General features: G+C 40.4%; 1 protein-coding gene across 1 annotated transcript; it reads left to right on the forward strand.

Annotated features, from left to right (window-relative positions):
• Nucleotides 1–7,873: 7,873 nt before the first annotated feature.
• Nucleotides 7,874–9,680, forward strand: LOC114188190 (uncharacterized). Its single transcript, XM_028076748.1, has 5 exons — nucleotides 7,874–8,282; nucleotides 8,376–8,433; nucleotides 8,553–8,843; nucleotides 8,943–9,187; nucleotides 9,235–9,680. Exons 1-5 carry the CDS (start codon nucleotides 7,874–7,876, stop codon nucleotides 9,678–9,680), a joined length of 1,449 nt encoding a protein of 482 aa, XP_027932549.1.
• Nucleotides 9,681–25,095: the final 15,415 nt, after the last annotated feature.

A 25,095-nucleotide genomic window follows, 5' to 3' on the forward strand; every position in this document is an offset into this window, starting at 1 on the left:
TATAGACACTACAACAAAGTTAGGATATCGTGTCTCAGGGTCAAAGTCTACGCCAATTATATAATGTTATCATGACGGGATGACAAATCAAAAATAAAATATTAAAAAAAGGTTTGGAGTCTGCACTATAATTTATTCTAAAAATTACGAAAAAATCAAAAAAATAAGACAAAGTCTGCAAAAAATAGATTTTGGGTTCGAAAGTCGATTACGTGTGGGAAAAGTATTAACATCCCACATGCGTCCGTCCTAAGACAGTACCTTTAATTAAACGTGCAAAGGATGTGATTTTTCAAAATATTTATTTTCGCTGATTTACAAAAGAAACAAAAATAATCTTTTGGTTTTTTGGGCATGACGAGGATTAATCCTCGCTCCTACATATCTCCATTGACAATGGAGAATCATGTTACGTAGTTCTTTATGAAAAAACTATTTGGAAAATGATTTGATAATTTTGAAAACCTTTTTATTTAAATTTTAGTATTATTTTAAAATTGGTGTCACACGACGCAAGCGTTTGAACAGACACTCAAGAAATCGTGAGAAATATTTTTTTTATGATTTAAAAAAATAATAAAGTTTGGAAAAAATAAATGGAAGAACAAGAAACTGACAATGATACCTTCAAATAATTTTCAATATCTCTTCATCTATATCAATCTTATCCTTTCATTTTGTATATTACATCTACCTTTTCTCTTCTCTTTCCTTGCATCCTTTTCTAGGGGTGGCAATTAGGGCCTGGCCCGCGGGCCCGGCCCGCAGGCTCGCAGAAAAAATGCGGGGCGGGCCAGGATATTGAGCCCGCAAGCCCGCGCGGGCTCGGCCCGCATAGGCCCGCGGCCCGCACGGGCTAGCCCGCGGCCCGCGCGGGCCGGCCCGCAAGCCTGCATAAAATTTAAAAAAAAAAAAAACTTGTACTTGTATATATTAATTACTTCTTTTATGGACTCTTGCATTAACATTTCAAATTCTTGTATAATTGGAAAAGACAAGTATTGTGTAATTTTTAATGTGCTAAAATTTAAAGAATACATTGTGTATGTCATAGTATGAATATGATGAAAATGTTGAATTATCAATTTATCATCTAATTCCCCAAAGTCTTTACTTAATTTTGTGAATTTCTTAAAGTTTCCCAATTTTTAAACATTGAAAGTTTTATTATAAAAAAAATAAATAAATAAAAAAATTAAAAAAAAAAAAAGCGGGCCGGCCCGCAGGCCCGCGGGCCAATGTATATGCGGGGCGGGCCAGAGTATGCGGCCCGCATAAAATGTGCGGGGCGGGGCGGGCCGGCCCGCGATGTGCGGGCCTTATGCGGGGCGGGCCTAAACGGGGCGGGCCGGCCCGCATTGCCACCCCTATCCTTTTCTAAGATTTTTGTTTTTTTCCCAACAGAGAGATAAAGATGAGATGTGTATGTGTGTGTGGTAATGAGAAAGAAAAGAAGTGTAGAGAATATTTTTTTGTTTCGATCCCATGACAAAGTGTGTATTTATATTCACACATTACAATATCAATGAAATCCTAGCCTTAATTGTAAAGAACAATATAAAGAAGGAATTGATCATGATAGCAACACATTATTATGAGAATCAAATCATAGCAAATCAGAACACAAAATCAATCAAGATCGGTAATATTGATTCTAACCATTAACAACTCAGAGCACAAAATCAATCACAATTAGTAATATTGATTATAACCATTTGAAGAAAGATTTCTTCTAATTATTAAAACCATATCACTAAGTTATCTTCTAGGAAGAAAGGAACAAAGGGTAGAAAGTATGTTTAGTTGTTGGGCTCGTGAAAATGAATGCGATAATTAATAACAAATTTGGCTCTTCCTTCTTTTTTCTTTTTTTCATCTCTTTTTTTCTTTTCTTTTCTTTTTCCTAAAATTAAAGTTTGAAAATCTTTGAAGAAAATAATGTTTCACATTTTTTTTTATTTTTATTTTTTTTGAAAATAAATTTATTCACCTGGACGAAATTGAGTATTAACAAATGGAATCAATTTAATGCCGATGACGTGCACAACGCCAGAATGGCGGGTGCAAATTCTTGTTGTGTCGGCTAAATTTGGACAAATGGTTGTTTCTTGGTTCTCGTCGGCTTGACCGATGAGAAGACAAAAAAGGAATATAATATACTGCGTCGACCAAGTCCACACACCATAGGAATATAATGTTATTCGTCAGTTTTGACGACACAAACAAAAAATTATTTTAATATTTAACATATTTGCTGTTGACAATACTTCAAGTGTAAGTCAAAGTCCCACATTGGATAAAAAAGACAAAGTTAAACATTATATAAGATGAAAGACTCATAACCTTTTATATGTTATTTTATAATTGCTTAGGAGTGCCTAGGTGTATACTTGAACATACCTATGATCTAAAAATAACTTAGCCTTTTATCGGTCATGTTTAGAATATTGTTACTCAGCTAATTTAGCACTAGAAAATATGATACTTCCTATTACACTTTTCTTTATTCCTTATGGAAGCACCTCTTTTGTGTATAATCAATTCTTTCTTTACTCTAATACTTTTATTAACTTGCATGCAAGAAAAACAACAAAAGAATCATATTCATAGAATAAGTTCAAGTATCCAATGATCAAAAAAATAATCTAAACCTAAATATGTAGAAGAGAAAGGAATGTACGTACCTATCAGCCTGGTCAAACCCAAAAACATCATCAAAACTATGTATAAATTCTCCCAAGCTAGCCCTACTCTAGCTCTACGCCTCACCAGATCCACCTGTAACATCATCTACTCCCGTGTACTGCGTACACGATTATCACCAAACACAAGCAGATAGGGTGAGCTAACAGAATAAACCACATGATACAAACCATATAATTTCAATCACACCAAAGGAACCCATATCCTTTGATTTCACACACATGGCCACCACCATGTCAACCGTGTTCTACGTATTCTGATGAGTACCTTAAGGTGTCTTGCTGCCACACTTACTAGCCACAACTGGTAGAGCACATGCGGTAAACCTTGCTACAGATCACACACCGTAACGCCAGGTGGAGTTCCCAATATGAATAACATTCGTAACGTTCCAAGACTACCAAACTCGTCAGCTTAATACTAAGGAGGGCAATCTAATTGGACCCATTCGTACATGCCACAACGTGCACACTCACACCGGCAACACTTGCCAACCCGAGTCACAACTCAAGAGTTCCTCGTGTTCATCCACCATCCCGAGTCACAACTCAAGAGATGCCATTTCAAGCCACAACTCAAGGAATTCCACGTGCTTAACCCCTATCCCGAGCCACAACTCAAGAGATACGTTCTGAGCCACAACTCAAGGGATACGTTCTGAGCCACAACTCAAGGAACACTAGCAATCCGACCTTTGAACTATCACCAAAGCCTTGTAGACCACGCACGTTCAAAACCAGCAAAGCATACTTGTCGCAACAGTATCTCCTAGCGCAGCTCATGAGTCGCCAGCGCGCACCACGCTTCTAGACCGCCTGGTGGGGGACACGTATCGCCAAAAGCTGAGCGCCTCTACACACCCTACCTCTGCAGGTATCGCCTGGCGGGACTGCCTTCATCGCCAGGCGCCACACTCCCTGTTACCCTCTGAAATCACCGCTATCACCTAGAGGTTCGCATATTACCACCAGGCGCCATATCAATATTTGCACTATACGAAATCTGGTTTAGGGTCAAGCTCCCTTCTCACATCCTCACGCACATATTCACTCAACCAGTTCAATTGTCACATCTTTGCACAATAAGAGTGCCTACAATACCCTACCTCCATCATAATGACCAAGTCAAGAAATTCTCAATTAAAATCATGTTATTAGTCATCCTTAGTATCACTTAATCCCAATTTAATTCATGCCTTCTAAAACTGATTTGAACACAACTCGCCATTAACTTGGAACACTACTGATATTATCCCAGTCATCATGTGTCAGCTTTATCCTGATATTAGCCTCTTCCAAGGCTTAACAAGTTTAATTGGATCCATCCAATCTGTTATATATATATATATATATATATATATATATATATATATATATATATATATATATAAATGAACTCTTACTTCTCATATCACTAGCACATTGCAATGAATCCCCTGTATCATCTAACTAGTCATTCATAATTACAATTCCCACTTCATTGAACATCACCCCATCTTCCGCTGCACCTACTGCATTATAATAGCCCTCTCTTCACAAAAGAATGGATTAGTTCCTATTTCTAACTTGCACAAGTCATCACCAAGGCTTTTATCCAAATACTATCTCTAACTCCACAGTTAGCAAGAACCTAACTTTTCCAGAATCCCATAACCATTTGAAATTCTTGCAACCACTCAAATTTATACCTCTGTGCTGGTGCCTGGCGGCAAGCCCCGTGCCGCCAGGCAGTGCATGCATTTCTGGGCAGTTTTCCTAGAAATTCCTACATCTGCGAAACCCCAATCTTTCCCAATTTTCCCTTCCTTGCGGATTTCCATCAATTATCGTGCGATCTCATTTATGATTATAATAATTTCACACTCTAAACACATCCATTAGCATTTTCCAAAGCAATTCAACACCAATTAATCTCGTGACATTCAAACCCAAAGATTTCCAACCCTAAAAGATGATTATGGCCATTTTATCAATTTTAACCTCTAAACTCATGTAATTCAAGGTCTATAAGCATCCAATGTGCAATTAACGTTTAAAGCTACTATTTCCCCCAATCAAACTCAATCCAGAACCTCAAAATCCATCACCGCTAGGCAGTTCATCAAGAAAAACCTAGAAACTAGGTTATAGGCTTACGTCGCCTGGCAGCACATAGCTCACCGCCAGACGGTTCCTCGTAGGAACCCAAAAAACAACCAAAATTAACATGAGTTGCCTGGCGGCTATGAATAGCTCGTCAAGCAGTTTCTGGAAATTTTTCAGAAACACGAAGTTTAACAGAAGAGCAGGGGTTCATGTATAATCATCATATATTTATCATACAATTCATGCTTAAACATAAAAATTTACGCGTAAAGCTCCCCTAACCTGGTTTCCTTGCTTAAAACGTAATGCTAGAGCTCCCCTTTTTGATCACCAATGATCTCCTTAGCGCCACCTCAATTCAGCTCTTTTATTTCACTCTCTAATAACTACTTTTCCTTGAATTCGTGCACCTTACAATGCTCTCCAAAATCCAACCTCAAAACCCTCCTATGCTTTCACAATTTGTCTTTTAATGGTGTCTTAATTAGCATTAATGAAGGGAAAACAAAAATGACATTAAGGCTGAACTTAATTGTCATTCAAGTCACTTATGGATTGTTTTTCAACCCTTCTTGGCTGCTCCTTGGCCAACTAGGATTCCTATGCCCTTTCACATTCATGCCAAATAAAATTTTGGCAAAAAGAAAGTTTAATTTGGTTCTTACCAAGGTTTGAACCCATAACCATGCTAATGTCAAATCAATGCACACCAATTCAACCAATTCATGTTTTGTGATAATTCTAATAATTCTAAGGTTATATTATCACTCAACATGATCAAATATATTATTAAAATAATAATAACAAATCAATTAACACATAAATGGCATACATAGGACTTAAACCCAAGTCCTCTCACACAATCAAGTACTCTCAACTATTTAAGCTAGTACTTTGCCACGTTGTAACGTCCCAATTAAATAGATAAAATCAATTTAAATAAAACGCCACATATATAAAAATATCCAAAGAGTGCGGAAATTTGGAATGTGGCATACACAGTACCCCAACATATCCATAACAAAAGGAAGAGGCTCCACATGGCCTAAACGAAGTACAGAATCTTGCCAATAGCGAGAGAAACTACTACTACTAAACTCCAAAAGTTGTGGCCCCCAAAGTGAGCCCGATAGTCGTCCAAGATTCATCAAACTGCAGCATCTCTATTATTATTACCACTACCAGAGGTTTTCACATCTGCTCACATAAATAAAGTTGATGATCATCGCAAAGGAGGAAACCACACACAATCATACAAACAAGCAAAGGGTAAGCTAGTGAAAAAGTCCTCATATTATACACTCAAGATACAATTACATATTCAAGCATAAATACTGGGAAGCCACACATGATATACCAAACAATTTAAAACTCCAGTACTAGACTATCCAAATACGCTTAATGAGGCACCACCACGAGACAGTGGAATTATGTCCTAGCAGTGAGACATCACCTCGAGGCCTTCGCGAAATTACACCCTTACAAGAGGCATCACCATGTGGCCTTCGTGGAATTACGTCTTGGCCTTGAGGCACCACCATGTCACCCTCGTGGAATTACGTTCTGATCTTGAGGCACCACCGTGAACTCTCACCTCGAGGGTCATGGAATTAGGTCTAATAGCTGAGGCACCACCGTGAACTCCCTCTAGAAGGGCCCACAAAATTATGTCCATATGGTGAGGCACCACCACAAGCCCCGCTACAAGGGTCATGGGATTACGTCCTATACAAACCTTACTCAAACATTATCAACCAATCATGAAGTTCCTATGCATACCATTAACATGTCATTTAGTATATATGACCAACCATCAATCATATCTCATGCCAAGCTCATTACCAATTCATTAGTTCCCACCCATAACGTACGTAGTACATGCATATCCATCCCCTTTATATAATAAATCAATGAACCAGCCAATCAAACAACCAACAACATTCATGAAATGAAGCATAGAAAAACCCCAAGCTAGGTGTCGCTCAAGCTGGGAGTCCTCACTCAGGCGAGAGGAGTACTCTCGCTTAAGTTGTAGACTCTCGCTTAGGCGAGACTGCGAAAGTGACTCTGGGCAAATTCGCGGATTCTTGCTTAGGCGAGGCTGTCTCGCCTTAGCGAGACAGTCTGTCGCTCAAAATGCAGCCCCTCGCCTGGGCGAAGGTTCAAGCAGAAAAGTCTGGGCGAGCTTCTGCTATTCTCGCCTAGGCAAGACGAGCTCGCTTGGGCAAAAATATCAGCTCTCGCCCCTATTCACACATACATGGTAGCACACCCAACCAAATACATCGTTCAAACCATTTCCATGCGAACCCAAACAACATACAAACATATACTCATGAAACAGAAGCAAACCAAGCAACAAAGTACTAAAAGAATAGAAAACCCTTGCTTCCCTTACCTTGAGTGGGGAGCACAAAAGTTCGTTGAGAATAGGGGAAAAATACGGCAACTCAAACCAGTGTAGTAAAACTGGAAAACAGATGTATTGCTAAGCATACTGTTTTAGATTCGACTCAAACAGAGACTAAGGCACAAGAATAGAAAGGGAAGGGTAAAGTCTAAGTTCAACTTACCCGGATGAAACCTTAGAGTGAAACAGCGGTTGCTCAGAGGATGCCCTAGCAGAGCTCTACGTTCAACTGCAAGGGGGGTAGGGGAACAATCTTCTCTAAAGATTAGCAGAATGAGGGTGTTAGGGTTGGTTTAGGTGGTTTTGGGCACCTCCTAGGCTAGCCTTAGGCCCAACAGATTGGGCAGTCCCTTAGCTATGAGGATAGAAAATAAATCGGCTTTACACACGTCATATCAATCAATAATTAATGTCATAAAGTCTCCCACTACCTACATTTCTTAATTAATTAATTATTTAATTAATTAAATTTAGCAGATCTTACTCACAACACCAATGAGAGCTGAGTGTAACCACATAAGGCATTAACACCGCTCTCAACATAAAACCTTAAGGCAATGAATCCTAACAAGTGATAAGTGCTCGATCCTAACACTATAGTCCACCACAGATGTAAGGATTAGAACAAATGGTTGATTGATATGATGTGGTTGAGCCACCTCTACTTGATAAGGAGATGGTGGCAACGTTTGTAAACACATTACAATCACCATTTTATGAGCACGTGTTGGGGAATGTGTCTTCCAATTTCACTGATATCATTATAATAGGTGAAAGGATAGAAATCGGGTTAAAGAGTGGAAAAATTGCATATGGCCCATTCGCGGCTGCAACTTCTAAGAAACCCGGTTTCCATCAAGGAAAGAAGAAGGAAGTGGAGGTGCATGCAACCTCAATGATGACAGTGTGGGAAAGTCGGGCTCCTACTCATAATTATCGACCACACCTGAACCAACCTCCTTATGTGGCCAATGCAGTGTTTGTTCATCAAACACAACCTCAGCAACAAGGGTTTTATCAAGCGTTAAATCTTTATCAACCACAACATGCCCCAAATAATGCTTGGAAAACCGAACCTAACTCAGGTTTCAAATGAAATGCAGGTCAAAACGTCAATATGAGGAGGAATCAAGAGAGGAACTTTGTTTAAATCACTCTCATTCCTATGACATATACAGAATTGTTACCTCATCTTCTCCAAAAGCGCTTGGTAGCAAATTGTCCGATGAAACCTATGTAACCTCCATTCCCAAAGAATTATGATCCAAATGCTAAATGTGATTATCACGGATGGGGAGTTGGACATGAGAAGTGTGTAGCCCTTAAACACAAAGTGGAAGCTTTAATCAACTCAGGGGGGTAAAGTTTCACGACGACAAACCTAGTGTCGAAGCGAATCCTCTTTCTGAACATGGGAATCCTTTGACAAATGCCATTGAGGATAGGGAACACAAGCTAGTAAAGAATATGAGTGAAATTCGGAGCTCCAAGTGGTTTATTTTTGAGACATTGCTGAAATTGGGTCTGTTAAAAGGGGAATATAACTTGGGTGAGAAATGTGAATTCCATGCAGATGCTAAACATTTTGTCGATGAGTGCACCAAGTTCGAAGATGTCTTACAAAATCTGCTTGACAGAAACTTTGTGCAAGTATATTGCGAGGATATGGAGGAGGAAGTATTTGCATAAGATGGCGGGAAACCAGATGTGACTTTGCTAGAGCCATTGGTGATTCATTTCACCAGATCCCCCTCTACACCAACAATTCAAGAACGACAACCTATTACTATCCAAGCACCCTCCTCTTTTCCTTACAAGAGTGAGAAAGATGTCCCGTGGAAATGTGGTGCATATGTGTTGGGTGAGGAACAACAGACAGAAGGTCAACCTACCAATGGTGAGCCAGTGGTTGAAAACATATCAGGCATCGTTGGAATGACTAGGAGTGGTCGAATATTTATGCCTCCGATCTTGATAAAAGATGGAACTGGTAGTAGTGAACCGATGATGACCAAAAATGATAAAGAACTCTTGAAGGGGAAAACCATGCAACTAGTGAGGGTCTAAGAAACGATGGTGAGAAAGAAATATCCGATGAGGAGGCTGGTGAGTTCTTGAAGTTCATACAACAAAGCGAATATAAAGTGGTCGAACAGCTGAATCGTATGCCTGCTCGAATCTCACTTTTGGAATTACTCATGCATTCAACCTCCCACAGAAAATTATTGATGAAAATACTCAGTGGAGCGCATGTGGAACAAAATATTTCTCTGGACAGTTTTGAGGGAATTGTTAGCAACATCACTGCTAACAATTACCTCACTTTTACCGACGAGGAGATACCTGCTGAAGGGAGAGGACACAACAAGACCCTTCATGTCTCTGTAAAATGCCTAGATCATGTTGTAGCGCAAGTATTAATCGATAATGGTCCTTCTTTGAATGTAATGCCGAAGGCAACATTGGGAAAAGCTACCGTGTGAAGGTATTCGCATGAAACCAAGCGCAATGATCGTGAGGGATTTTGATGGGAGCAAGAGAGAGGTGATGGGAGAGGTAGAATTGCCAATCCAAATTGGGCCGTGATTCTTTCAAGTAACTTTCCATGTGATGGATATCCTCCCAGCATACAACTGCTTGTTGGGTCGCCCTTGGATTCATTCAGCAGGTGTGGTGCCTTCAACCTTGCACCAAAAGTTGAAGTATGTCATGGATGATAAACTAGTGATAGTTTCAGGAGAGGAAGATATTTTGGTGAGTGGACCTTCGTCTTCTCGATATATTGAAGTAGTAGAAGAAGCCCTTGAGACAACCTTCCAGTCTTTGGAAATTGTGGGCAGTGCCTATGTGGAGCCATATCCGATGAACCCACACTTGTCTCGTGCCTCCCTTATGACTGCTAAGATCATGCTAAAAGAGGGATATGAATACGAAAAAGGGCTAGGCAAGGACAAGCAAGGATTGATATTTCCTCTGGAGGTCACTGAGAAAAGGAAAAGATACGGCCTAGGATACAAGTCTACTCGAGAAGACAAGAGAAGGTTGGTGGAAGAAAGGAGAGAACGCGATCTGGCTCGCATGCAAGGAAAAGAGCTGGGGTTAAGAAGGATCCGCATCTGTGACATCAAAGAGAGCTTCCATAGTGCCAGATGGATCAACACTAGCCAGATAGCAACCGTCGATGATGAAGATGATCTAGAAAGCTCAGATTTTGTGCAGCCTTGTGCTCCAGATGCACTACTCAATAATTGGGAGACTTTGAATCTACCTGTAATGTTTAATTTGGTTAAAATGTAATATTTTTAATTAATCCTACTGCTTTACCCGGAGCTCTAGGATTCGTAACTTAACGGGCTTACACCTTTTCTTGTATGCTCAACGTGATAATCAATTTATCTTTGATATCTCCATTATATTTGTTTTGCATTTTTCACTGTTGTTTGTTTATTTATTTATTAACTCAAATAATGCAGATATGACAATGAATGTTTTGAAAATAACAATGTCGATATCCCTAATTTTGAGCACCCTCTCGATAATATGGAAGATGATTGCGAAGATGATCCAGAACCCTCCCCTGAACAAATGAGATTAGTGGAATAAGAATCTAAAGAAATTAAACCCCATCAAGAGGATGTTGAAACGTTTAACCTAGGAGAAGAGGTTGAGAAGAAAGAAATGAAAATTGGCATTAGTATGAAGAAAGAAGTGAAACAAGAGTTATGTGCTTTACTAAAGGAGTTTAGGGATGTGTTTGCTTGGTCGTACAACGACATGCCTGGCTTAGATACTGATATAGTGCAACATAAGCTTCCACTCAAGCCGGAATGTCCTCCAGTCAGACAAAAGCTAAGAAGAATGAAACCAGAAATGTCATTAAAGATCAAGGAAGAAGTGCAAAAGCAATTTGATGCTGGATTTTTAGCTATGGAGAAATACCCTCAATGGGTGGCAAACATTGTACCAGTGCCCAAAAAGGATGGTAAAGTTCGGATGTGCGTTGACTATCGAGATTTGAACCGTGCGAGTCTAGAGGACAACTTCCCACTACCACATATCGACACATTGGTGAATAATACGGCTAAGTTCTCATTATTTTCGTTTATGAACGGCTTCTCGGGATATAATCAGATCAAGATGGCACCCGAAGATATGGAAAAGACCACATTTATCACATTGTGGGGGAAATTTTGCTATAAAGTGATGTATTTCGGACTCAAGAATGCCGGAGCAACCTATCAAAGGGCCATGGTAGCACTTTTTCATGATATGATGCACAAAGAAATTGAGGTCTATGTAGATGATATGATCGCCAAGTCCGATTCAGAAGCAGAACACATCCTCAACCTAAGGAAATTGTTCGAAGGATTGAGGAAGTTCAAACTTAAACTAAACCCGGCTAAATGCACATTCAGCGTGAAATTCGGAAAGTTGTTGGGTTTCGTTGTCAGTCAAAAGAAGATTGAGGTTGATCCCGACAAGATGCGTGCGATAATCGAAATGCCTGCTCCCAATACGAAAAAGGAGGTGCGAGGCTTCTTGGGCAGACTGAACTACATTGCTAGGTTCATCTCCTAGTTGACTGCCACCTATGAACCAATATTCAAGATATTACGTAAAAATCAGGTTGTTAAGTGGAATGAAGACTGTCAGGCTACTTTTGACAAAATTAAACAATATCTACAAGATCCTCCAGTCTTATGCCCACCTAAACCCGGGAAACCACTGATTTTGTATTTGACTGTACTGGACCAGTCAATGGGTTGTGTGTTAGGTCAGCATGATGAAACTGGAAGAAGAGAGCATGCCATATACTACCTGAGTAAGAAGTTCACCGAATGCGAACGACGATACTCGTTTTTAGAGTGAACTTGTTGCGCATTGGCATGGGCCGCCCATCGTCTAAGACAATACATGTTGAGTCATTCTACCTGGTTGATATCCAAGATGGACCCTATCAAGTATATTTTTGAAAAACTTGCTCCGACTAGAAGGATAGCCCGATGGCAGATGCTATTGTTAGAATATGACATTGCATATGTCACACAGAAATCCGTCAAGGGTAGTGCTCTGGCTGAATATCTGGCTCAAAAACCCATTAACAATTACTAGTTGATGCAGCCCGAATTCCCCGATGAGGATATCATGGCCTTGTTCGAAGGTGATCAGGAAGAGCAGAATGGAAAGACGTGGACGTTATTATTTGATGGAGCTTCTAACGTCATGGGACATGGTATAGGGACAATGCTGATATCTTTAGAGAATTAGTACATCCTAATGACCGCAAGGATGTGTTTTAATTGAACGAACAATATCGCTGAATATGAAGCTTGCGCTGTGGGCATCCAAGCCGTAATTGAATCGAAAGCAAAAATTTTAAATGTGTACGGAGATTCAGCATTGGTTATCCATCAACTAAAAGGGGAATGAGAGACTAGGGATCAGATGTTGATTCCCTATAGAGCTTACACCATGGATTTGATTGAGTATTTTGATTCCATTGAATTCCACCACATTCTGCGAGAAGATAACCAATTGGCGGATGCCTTAGCTACCTTGTCATCGATGTTCGAGATTAATCAAGATGGGGTATTGCCGATGATCCAAATGAAGAGCCACGAAGAGTCAACATATTGTCATTTCATTGAAGAAGAGTTAGATGGTAAGCCATGGTATTTTGATATCAAACGCTACTTAAAAACTAGGGAATACCCCGAAGAAGCATCTGAGAATGATAAAAGGACATTGAGAATGTTGGCTACAAATTTTATCTTAAGTGAGGATGTGTTGTACAAGAGAAATCATGACATGGTTCTCCTTCGATGCGTGGATGCAAAAGAGACCGAGTCAATATTGGAGGAAGTTCATGGAGGCACTTTCCGCACACACATGAATGGGCACTCGATGGCTAGGAAGATCTTGAGGGCTGGTTACTTTTGGTTGACTATGGAGAATGATTGTTGCACGCATGTGAGGAAGTGCGAAAAATGTCAGAAGTATGCAGATAATATCAATGTGGCACCCACTACTCTAAACGTAATGTCTGCACCATGGCCGTTTTCAATGTGGGGGATAAATGTTATTGGAGTTATAGAGCCAAGAGCCTCAAACGAACATCACTTCATATTGGTTGCAATTGATTATTTCACTAAATGGGTGGAAGTTGCTTCTTACGCCAATGTGACAAGAAAAGTTGTGACTAAATTCATAAGAAGAGAGCTGATTTGCAGATACAGACTACCCAACAAGATAATCATTGATAACGCCACCAACCTGAACAATCAAATGATGGCTGAATTGTGTGAAAGATTTAAAATCCAACATCATAATTCTTCTTCTTATCGTCCAAAGATGAATGGGGCAGTCAAGGCTGCTAATAAGAACATAAAGAAAATTGTACAGAAAATGGTGGTTACATATAAAGATTGGCACGAGATGCTTCCTTTCACTTTGCATGGATATCGTACTTCGATACGTACGTCAACACCTTTCTCCCTAGTATATGGAATGGAGGCAGTGCTACCTTTCGAAGTAGAAATCTCATCCTTACGAGTGTCAATAGAGACCTAGTTGAAAGAGGCAGAGTGGGTTCAAACCCGATTTCACCAGCTTAACCTCATTGAGGAGAATAGGTTAACAACAGTGTGTCACAGATAGTTATACCAAAGAAGGATGAAAAAAGTGTTCGACAAGAGGGTGCACCCTAGAGAGTTCCATGAAGGCGAGCTGTAACATCCCTAAGGAATATTACGAATTTTTAATAAATAAAATAGGGAAGAAAATTAAATACCTCATTTAATATAATACCATTTCCCAAAAACACGGGAAATTTCAAAACTTTAATATACATGTAATAAAAACAGGAGTCCATAATTTATAAAACTGAAATAATATTCAAATGGCTCCCAAAAGGTTACATAATTATCTCAAAACCAAAATAATAAACATATATACAAAATCCCATGCTATCCCTCGCTCCGAGTCTAAGCATCTCCTGGCCCACCTATCAAATCATCTGCTCCTAGATAACGAGTTATCCGATCATCGCCACACACACACAGAAAGGGTGAGCTATGCACAAAATATAAAAGATACATGAAATAAATATATCATTCATCCCAAAAATAACATGAATAATTATTCCATTGTTTTCAAATTACCCAACCATGATCGCATACCCCTTCATGAGTCATATACTTGAACTAGGTCTTGGGACTTCATTGTACTTCCACGAAACTAACCCATTCGTAGTCCAACCCTATGAGCCTATCCCGCTCATAGTCCTGCCCTGCAGACTCCTCGTCTGTAGTAAATCATCCAAGCCTTCTCGACTTGGACCCTGGCACGCACGCAATCACCATACTATGGACTCCTCGCCCAATAGTAGCCGAAGGGAACATAACAGTTCCTTGCCCATCGTGCGCCCGACACATGTAATCACCATACTAAGGACTCCTCGCCCATTAGTAGCCGACGGGAACTCAACCAGTTCCATGCCCATCATGTGTCCAACCATCAAGCACATCCCAGACCCCTATTGGACTTAGTCCTTCAAGCCCAAACACCATAAACAAAAGCATATAATTCCTGTCCTTTAGGAAATAACCAATAAATAGTCCAAATAGTGCACAAACACATGACTCTGTGTCATTCTCGCTTAAGCAGTGTCAGTTCGCCCAACACATATTTCATGATGACTTCCCCAATTTTAAGGGTTTATCATCATCCAAACGAGTTCAATATATAATCACACAAAAACACATAATTTAAATAACATTCAAGCGGCACACATAAGACTCGAACCCAAGTCCTCACACACAATAAAGTACTCTCAACCACTTGAGCTAGTACCTTTCCATGTCATAGCTCCCCGCATTTATTGCTTTAAATATTCTCATTATCCGTCCTAATTAAATAATTAATTAAATAACTATTTAATTTTCCCGGATCTTACATCAAACGTCTTGATTGTGTCAGGAATAACTAGTATTGGTGCAGTGGTCAATCTCTTCTTCATATCCTCAAAACAGACTTCACACTCGTCTGTCCAAGAGAAAGGTTGGTCCTTTCTAGTGAGTTGAGTCAATGGACTCACCATCTTGGAAAACCCTTCCACAAACCGCCTGTAATAACCCGCCAGACCCAAGAAGCTTTTCACCTCAGTAACTGTCTGCGGTCTCTCCCACTTCACCATCATTTCAATTTTCGCTGGGTCCACTGCTATTCCTTGGGCTGAGATTACATGGCCCAAGAACTGTACCTCATCCAGCCAAAACTCACACTTCGACAGCTTCCCATACAGTTTATGCTCTTTGAGAATTCCTAGCACCACTCTCAGATGCTTTGCGTGTTCATCCCGAATCTCAGAGTATATCAGTATGTCATCAATAAACACGACAACAAACTGATCCAGGTACGGTCAGAATATTTTGTTCATGTAGTCCATGAAAATAGGAGGAGCATTTGTCACCCCGAACGACATCACTACATACTCGTAATGCCCGTAGCGTGACCTGAATGTCGTCTTCTGCACATCCTTCGGTTTGACTAAGATCTGATGATATCTAGACCTCAAGTCAATCTTAGAGAACACTGCGGCTCCCCTCAGCTGATCCAGCAGATCGTCTATCCTCGGCAGTGGATACTTATTCTTTATGGTCAGCTTATTCAACTGACGGTAATCAACACACAACCTCGAACTGCCATCCTTTTTCTTTACTAAGAGTACCGGTGCTTCCCAAGGTGATGCCCTCGGTCGAATGAACTTCTTCTCATGCAAGTATTCTATTTGCTTTTTCAACTCAGCCAACTCTGTTGGTGCCATTCTATAGCGTGCCATAGATATTGGGCCAACTCCAGGGATAAGATCGATGGTGAAATCTACATCCCTACTCGATGGCAACTCTGGTATTTCATCTGGAAACACATATGCATACTCTTCCACTACTAGAATCACATTGATCTTCTCGGCGGTGTTATTCTTCTCTGCGTGAGCCACTATCATAAAACAGGTGGCTCCGGCTTCCACTTCATGTATCGCTCCTTGAGTCGAAATTAGCTCCAATCCTTCATGTTCTGGGAATACCAAACTGCGCCGTCCACAATTAATTATAATGTGATTGTTAGATAGCCAGTCCATACCCAAGATTGCATCCAGTCCCTCCAAAGGCAAGCACACCAAGTTCACCTTGAATCTACGCCTGTCACTTCCATTGAACACCCAACGCAGACTAAACTGGTAGCCACTTGACCTGAGGTGGGAGTTGAAACAAGTAACTCACACCCCAAATCGCGTTTCACCAAATTCAATCTCCCCATACACGCATTAGCAATGAAAGAATGTGTTGCTCCAGAATCGAACAACACCAAGACTAACTGACCCAACAATAAACATGGCTCGAGGATAAGGTTACCTGATTTAGTAGCCTCTGTGGACGTCAAAGCAAAGACCGTGCCAGTCGCTCTAGCTCTCTCTGCTGGCGATGCTGATGGCTTCTTCACGCCCAAATTCTTCTTTTCTGGGCAATTGTTGGCGAAGTGTCCCAGTTTGTCGCATATAAAACACTTGCGACAGTCGTCTGACCCTCCTAATCCACCTGCCAGCTGAGGACAATTCCTCTTCAGATGGGGTCCGCCACACTGATAGCAAGTGGGACCTTGAGACGTTTGTGGTCGGTTGTACGGCTTCTTCATCTGCCTCGCCTCTGTGACATTCCTTTGATGTCAGACAACTGGCTAGGGTTTTTCTCCAGATGTTCAGCACTCTTGGCCTGTTCCACCAAGATTGGGAACCTTCTCTCTCAGAGGTGTTACCACCTTCTTCAGCTCATGTTTAAGTCCTCGCTCAAACTTCAGACACCTCCACTCCTCGGTGATGTCCTACGAGTAATACCGCGCCAGATGCTCAAACTTGTTGACATACTCCTGCACGATCATATCCCCTTGCTGCAATGAAAGGAATTCAGCCTTCTTGTCTTTTCTAGCGGTATCTGGAAAATATTTCTCCAAGAAACGAGTCCTGAAGTTGGCCCAAGTCACCAGCTCTTCCCTAGTCCCCATATGTTGTTGCATGCTTGCCCACCAATATTCAGCATCCTCATTCAACAGATAGGTAGCAAACAACAACTTCTGTTCATCTTCGTAGTTCATCACCTTGAAGATCTTCTCACATTTGCGGAGCCATGCATCCGCTTCATCAGGGGAGACCTTACCAGTGAACTCCGTTGGCTTGTGGCGCAAGAAATCCTCCACATTCGGCACCCTGACTGGTGCAATGGCTGTTCTTGGCTACGTTGCTATAAGTACCGAGCCTGAAATTACTTATTAAAAGAAATAAAAGAATGAATAATGATAAACAACCGCATTTATTATTTATCAAGTTCCCATAAACCACGGGAAAATTAAAACTTAAAGGCTAACGAGTCAAAACCGATAAAATAAACTACAGTAATATCGAAATACAACTCAAATGGTTTATAAACTTATTGTAATAAATTCATAGTTCGATAAAACAAACTGATGAGAAAATCCCCAAGAGTCCCCCACTCCGTCTCTATGCATTTGTTCGCTCACCTGCATCAACATCTGCTCCCATGTAACAAGTTACATGATCATCGCCACACACACAGATAGGGTGAGCTCATTTAAATAAAATCAACAAGTAAAATATTAAATACAACATCACGATATTTAAACCCGGGTTAGTATGTTGCTCCCTTTTTTTTCCTACTTCTCTAGTTCCAATACTTGTGTTTAGACGTCTATCATTTCTATACCCTTTAGGTGAGATCAATGATCGATCTTTGCTGTACGAGTGTCTACTCACCCCTCCGACTACAGGCCACCACCTGATAGTCCACACGTGGGAATGACTTTGCCACAACATCTCACCATGACACCAAGTGGAGTTCCCCAAAACAAACCTAAGTTTGTAGTTGTTCCCAGACTACCAAATCTCTATCAGAATCCACTGAAGAGGGCAATTATCTGAAACCTCGCCGTGCGAGCCACAACTCGCACACTCCACTGGACTTCCTAAACCACCAGGCTACAACCTAGAGTGGTCACGTGTTACCCCAATACAAGATACACTCGTAACTGGGCCCCCAGCCAAAGCATCGCATCATGAACATCCCGTAAAGCGGTGTAAAAAACATTCCACGCGCACCATCACTGGACCAAAACCACCTAGCACGCATCTCACGCCGCTAGGCAGAATTTAGCTCCAGACCGCCTGGCAGGCATCACACACCGCTAGGCGCCACGCGCCTACAATATCCGCACTGCACCATCACCACCGGGCGGACACCACCCCACCGCCAAGCGCCCTGCTCCGTCATCACCGCCTGGCGCATCCATCACGCGCTGCCAGGCGCCCTGCTCGCGTTGTGACCACTGTCATTGGTTTGTTTCTCGTCCGCTTGGCGGCTCGCTCACGCCGTCGGGTGCTATACCAGTAGCACAATGTTACTGGTTTTTGGCACTTAAATAGATCCCAAAGGATCCCAAAACATACCACTCACCAAAGTATAACGCAAATATGTCACACCAAGCACAATTCTATTCCATATTATCATCCACCATTTAATCATGCAATTAATAACTACCAATGTTGCACACACTTCTTAAAAATAACTCAATCAATGTGGTATATTAGCTACACCCCTAATAGACATAATTTTCATGCATTCGGACCTGTTGATCAAACTGAATTTGCACTTTACACATCACACTTGGCATTTTTCTCATCTATTAGCATACAATCTCTTCAACTATAATGACATCTTCTTAATCACACTTCATATTCTAACAAAATATCAAACTTTCTGGAATATAACTCATTTTATAAAACAACCAATTAACACATCTACTACATCATATCATTATTTCCACTTTCGCTTTTCTTAACCTTATTTAGTTCCCTATCATACCACTTGCAACTACATGCTTCATTTAAATCACATACATGATAATTCATCATTTAAATGACTAAGGTTGCGAATTTCGTACAAAATCGCATAGCAAGTTGGATCAACGAGCCGCCTGGCGGCAGTTCCTGTACCGTCAGGCGGTGCATACATATCTAGGTTCTGCACAGGTTTTCTAGCACGAAAATACACTCAAATGTCCTAATTACAACATCCATTATATAGTCATAAACTTCATTGCACCCATCATACAACAAAACAACTGTTTTCTTATGTACACTATTTGTTTATGCCACGACTCATCTATAAATTACCAATTCCAAACTGATTCGTCCCCAATCCCAACATGAATCCTAAAACCCCAATTTCACAGAACATTCACACCCTCAAGATATCAATATCACCTGCAAACATTTACAATATAGAATTCATGTTCGTGCGTATAAATTATCATGGCACATCACAGAAGGCACCAAAAACACCCAAAACAACCAAAACTGGGTTACGCAGTATACGTCGCCTAGCGGGTCACCCCCTGATCACCAGCCGGTTCATGCTGAAACCCAGAAAAATGGGCAAAAATGTATGTGTCGCCTGGCGGCTCATGAATTGCCGCCAGGCGATTTTTGGAAAAATCCAGAAACGCAAATACAAACACGAGAAATTAGATTTCCACCATTCCATTATGCTTCAGATCATGCATTCACAAACTAGCGAAATAAAACAAGCCATAAGAACTCCCCTAACCTGGATTTCCTGAGCTTAACTTTGACCCTTGCAAGCTCTCCCTTGATTACCAATGTCCTCCTTTGCCTTCCCTCCAACTCAACTCTCCAAAACCTCACTCAAAACTTACCCCAACTCACAGACTCGTGCTCTCTTCTGCCACCACAGTAACAGCTTCCTACCATATACCCTAGGGTTTACGTGCGTCTTCATCTCCATGCTAGAGTAAATTTTAGCAAAAAGAAAGTACTTTGTTCAAACCAAGGTTTGAACCCATCACCACACAATTTAAATTCAAATGCACAACTAATCCAACCAATTCACATTTCATGCCAATAGTTATGCATCTAAAACTATCAAGTTACTCATCACATTCAGAACATGTCCTCAAAATTAATAAAAAAAATTAAATAGCATACAATTGGAAGACATAGGACTCGAACCCAAGTCCTTTCACACAAACAAAGTACTCTCAACCACTTGAGCTAGTACTTTTCCACATCATGAAAGTTAGCATTTAAGGCCTTAAAGGCTTATCTCACTCACATTAATTAAATATTTAATTATTTAATTATTTAAATTTAGTGCTTTTTACAGACTCCTCGTCTGTAGTAAATCATCCAAGCCTTCTTGACTTGGACCCTGGCACGCATGCAATCACCATACTATGGACTCCTCGCCCAATAGTAGCCGACGAGAACATAACAGTTCCTTGCCCATCGTGCACTCGACACATGTAATCACCATACTAAGGACTCCTCGCCCATTAGTAGCCGACGGGAACTCAACCAGTTCCATGCCCATCATGTGTCCAACCATCAAGCACATCCCAGACCCCTATTGGACTTAGTCCTTCAAGCCCAAACACCACAAACACAAGCATATAATTCCTGTCCTTTAGGAAATAACAAATAAATAGTCCAAATAGTGCACAAACACATGACCCCGCGCCATTCTCGCTTAAGCCGTGTCAGTTCGCCCAAGCTAAAGCCTCGGTCACGCTTAGGCTAGCCCACCTCGCTTGAGCGAGCTTGTAACAGTGGTTGTACCTCGTCATCTCGCTTAGGCGAGCTCTTCTCGCCTGAGCGACACCTCAAGTCGCCCAACAACACACAAAGATCCTCACCTGACGAGAATTCCATCAGCAAAATCACCAAGTCTCATCGTGACCTCGCTTAGGTGAGCCATTCTCGCCTAAACGAGCATACTCGTCGCTCAAAACCCCAAAACCTTTCGCCTGGGCGAGAAGTCGCGCTTAAAACATCCAGGTTTCCTCGCGACCTCGCTTGGGCGAGTGTCTCTCGCCTGAGCGGGAGACTAAGTCGCTCAACCCTGTCCAAGGTCGCCTAGGCAAGAAACGTGAACCAGATCCAAAAACGAGACTCTGTAACTCTCTCTTAGGCGAGATGGACTCGCTTGGGCGAGACTTGCAGGGTATCAACTCTGATCACGCACTCTATTCACCCAACCTTGCCCAATTCGCACAACAAATGATATCATTCAATGTAGAAACTATGCACAATCATATAAACATAACTTGAGCACAATTTTTGGTTCCCAAAACCCAAGTTGAACCACAAACCATCTGTACAGTATAAAAAATACCCACATTCATACACTTAATTGAAAAATCTGTAAAGCAATGGTCACAGCACCCAAACCCCTAATTTCAATCATACATAACTCAAATATCATGGCATAAACCCATCAGAATTTTATACATATCACAATAGTACAAAAAGAATGGGATTTCATCTCCCCTAACCTGAATTCTTGATTGAAACTGAGAAGGGAATAAGGATTCCTTGGTTCACCAAATTCTGTGCTTCCACCTCTCTCTTCCAACTCAGCCCTTGCACACCCTATTCAGCATCTCACTCTTTCAATTTTCGCTCTCCTCTCAAGCCAAAACGAAAATAATTGCAGAAACCCTCTTTTCCACCTCAATTTTTCCTTTTATATGTGTCTTATGATTGGGTTAAAGGGCTGAAACGAATTTAGGCTTTATGGTATGTTTAAGTCTCATTTAATTATCATTATAGGATGATTTCCAGCCCCTCTTAGCTTCCCCTTCTAGGTTTTCTTTTGCCCTCTCATATTCCCTCCAAAACTACACTAAAAAAATAAAGTTCAAATTTCATTCCCAACCAAGTTTGAACCCACAACCCATCAATTATCATATCAAATGCACAACCAATCCAACCAAGTCATGTTTTGTGATACACTCCAATCATTATAAGCTTACAATATCAATTTCATACTCATACATATTATTAAAATTAATAATAAAACAACAACACATAAATGGCATACATAAGATTTGAACCCAAGTCTTTTCACACAACCAAAGTACTCTCAACCACATGAGCTAGCACTTTTCCACATCACATCAAACAATAATTAGTGTCATAAAGGCTCTTTCTACTCGAATTTATTAATTAATTAATTATTTAATTAATTAATTTCACGGGTCTTACACAAGCTAGTCTTGAAAAAGATCTTGCCTATACAAAAGGATCATAGGGGCAAGTGGACGCCAAATTATGAAGGTCCGTGTGTGGTGAAGGAAGCATTTTCTGGTGGGGCACTAATTCTCACAAGGATGGATAGAGAGGAGTTACCGTTACCAATCAATTCTGACGCAGTCAAAAAATTTTATGCATAATGATTCCTTGATAGGAGGTGCTACTAAAGGATATTGACATTGCCTTCAATTCTTGTTGTACTCTACTTTGTTTTTATTTAATAAACACCATTTGGTTTTCTCCATAAATTTGAAACTGTTGATGTCACACTGAGCTTGTAAAGAGAATGATAAACAGACCCATGAAAAAAAAAGAAGAAGAATAAAGTCATATACAAGCAATGAGACATCACGGGTACATTCACTAAGAGCATATTCGCTTCTGAAGGGTGTCGTAGAAGTAAAAATAATAAATACAAAAAAAGGGGCTTCAAAAAAAAAATCAACTTTGAAATTTGTTGTTAATAAAGTTGTCAAGTGCATGACATTTAAAAAAAAAAAAAGAGGAACGAAAATACAAAAATGTGGGGAAGGGGAAGTTTTTCCATGATTTGTTACTTTAAGAGTAATTGGTGCTCATCTCCTGTTGAAACATCTGCATTCATATCGCTTGAATCTCCAATCCATTCACTTTCCTCTAAAAAATAAAGGATTGCCCAGGGAAATAAACAAGAATGTTTGTTGGAGTTAGTATTTGTTGTGTTGACCTATCTAACAATGGGCTAAGGCCACGTGTGGGAAGAATACATAAGGTTGTTCGTCAGACCAAAAAATAATAATAAATAAATAAATAATAAAATAATAAAAAAATTACAAAGGGGATATGAGAAAAGAAAAGGTGAAGAAAAGGGAAATGAAAATAGGATGAGTCGGATGTTGTCGAATTTTGGCTTAGAGCTAAGCTCCTGCGAAAATAAGGCGGATAGACTTTAAAATGATGTGTGGCCTTCTTTCCCTGCCAAAAAAAAATCCTTTATCCATTTGCACCCTCTTTGAGCCAAAATAAATTTTTTTTTTCAGTATCCCTGGACAAGGATCATCAGCATGTCAGAGTTACCTCAAACACGTAAGGTTACCTCAAACACGTAAGGGGTGTTCATACCGATCGTTGAAAAAGAAATTTGAGAATGTATGTGAAAGTCACAAAGTGATCACAATACAAATGACATGAATGAAACGAAAAAGGGAAAAGAAAAATGAAAATAAGTATGATGGGACACCCCAAAATTCCAAGTGAAAGGTGTACATAGTATCTCGCAGATGATTCTTGCTCAAAATTAATACCCGTAAACTCTCATTTGGGCTTCATTTATCTGTTTCTTTCATAACCATTCTAACCCTTAGCCACGTTACAAGCCAAGAAAAGTCCACACTGATTGAAGAACGTTTCTCATAAGCTTAACTCGTGGACAAAAGAAAGCGGTTGATGACACAAGTCAAAAAAAATGAATGAAGAAAAAGAAAGAAAAAAAAAAGGAAGAAGAAAAGAAAAAGTGAGAAGAAATGTAAATGGAAAAATGATGATGATGAAGGAAGATTTTCCCATCAGCCTATAAGTTAGACGAAAGATTCAAACTGGGGCAATCCTTTCCATTTCATCAAGTCACACCTCTACCCTATCCAACGCAACGAAACTAGGATAGTCTTGCAAACACTGCACATTTCCTTTTGATTATCAACATGACCACTGTTACACAGGATATACAAATGGCAATGTTACTCGCAACAGTCGTCCAACCTCTCACAAAATTGGTTCCCATTCCCATCCATTCATGGGTTCAAGCTAATATGATTTGCATGTTGCGACCAAAGGGGGAAATTAAACTCATACTTTTGTAATGTGCATCAAGATCGTTCACCATCCCCACTGTATTTTGAACATATAGGTGATAGTGAAAAGAATGCGATTTAAACATGCCTTGGGTTTGACGACGACATTGACAACTAATTCCAAAACAAAGACACATTCTAAAAAAACAACAACAAACAAACAAATGGGGCAAAAGCTTCATATGAATCTCGTCCACGCATCCAAGCATCTATGCATTCATGTGTCTTCACCACATTACTTCATGCATCAAAGAATCCATCCTCACCAATGATAAGCATTCAAGTAGTGTTTACTAGCACATCAAAAGCGAACTTCGGGCTCTCCTTTTTTAAAATGACCCTCTCCTTAGGAATGGTCAAGTCCAGGTTCTCCTTTTTAAAATGACCCTCTCCTTGGGAATGGTCAAGTCCAAGTTCTCCTTTTTAAAATGACCCTCTCCTTGGAAATGATCATGTCCAGGTTCTCCTTTTTAAAATTACCCTCTCCTTGGGAATGGTCAAGTCCAGGTTCTCCTTTTTAAAATGACCCTCTCTTTGGAAATGGTCAAGTCCAGGTTCTCCTTCTTAAAATGACCCTCTCCTTGGGAATGGTCAAGTCCAGGTTCTCCTTTTTAAAGTGACCCTCTCCTTAGGAATGGTCAGATCCACTTTGTCGCATCGAGACCCTTTCTCGAAGAATGGTGATTGATTCCTAGGCCCTCTCTTTGGGATTGGCCAAATCCTTCCAAATACAGACCCTCTTTTTAAGAAGGGTTAAATCCTTTTTGTTGCATCGGGGTCCTCTACGAGGTAATGGCCATTGATTTCTATGTCGCATCAAGACCCTCTCCTTGGGATTGACAAAATCTTTCTTTTCTTATCCTAACCCTTTACACAGAATTAGCCATAGCA

This window comes from Vigna unguiculata, chromosome 1, assembly GCF_037176805.1.
Source record: "Vigna unguiculata cultivar grain cowpea cultivar isolate G323 ecotype 2 chromosome 1, ASM3717680v1, whole genome shotgun sequence".
Taxonomy (NCBI): Eukaryota; Viridiplantae; Streptophyta; class Magnoliopsida; order Fabales; family Fabaceae; genus Vigna; species Vigna unguiculata.

Excerpts from the sequence above, each read along its gene's own strand:
- LOC114188190 (XM_028076748.1), top strand. The coding sequence starts at position 7,874 with ATGGTGGCAACGTTTGTAAACACATTACAATCACCATTTTATGAGCAC. Across the intron at positions 8,283-8,375 it reads GAAAACCGAACCTAACTCAG|AATTGTTACCTCATCTTCTC; the intron begins GTTTCAAATGAA and ends TGACATATACAG. Across the intron at positions 8,434-8,552 it reads AATTGTCCGATGAAACCTAT|GGGGGTAAAGTTTCACGACG; the intron begins GTAACCTCCATT and ends TAATCAACTCAG.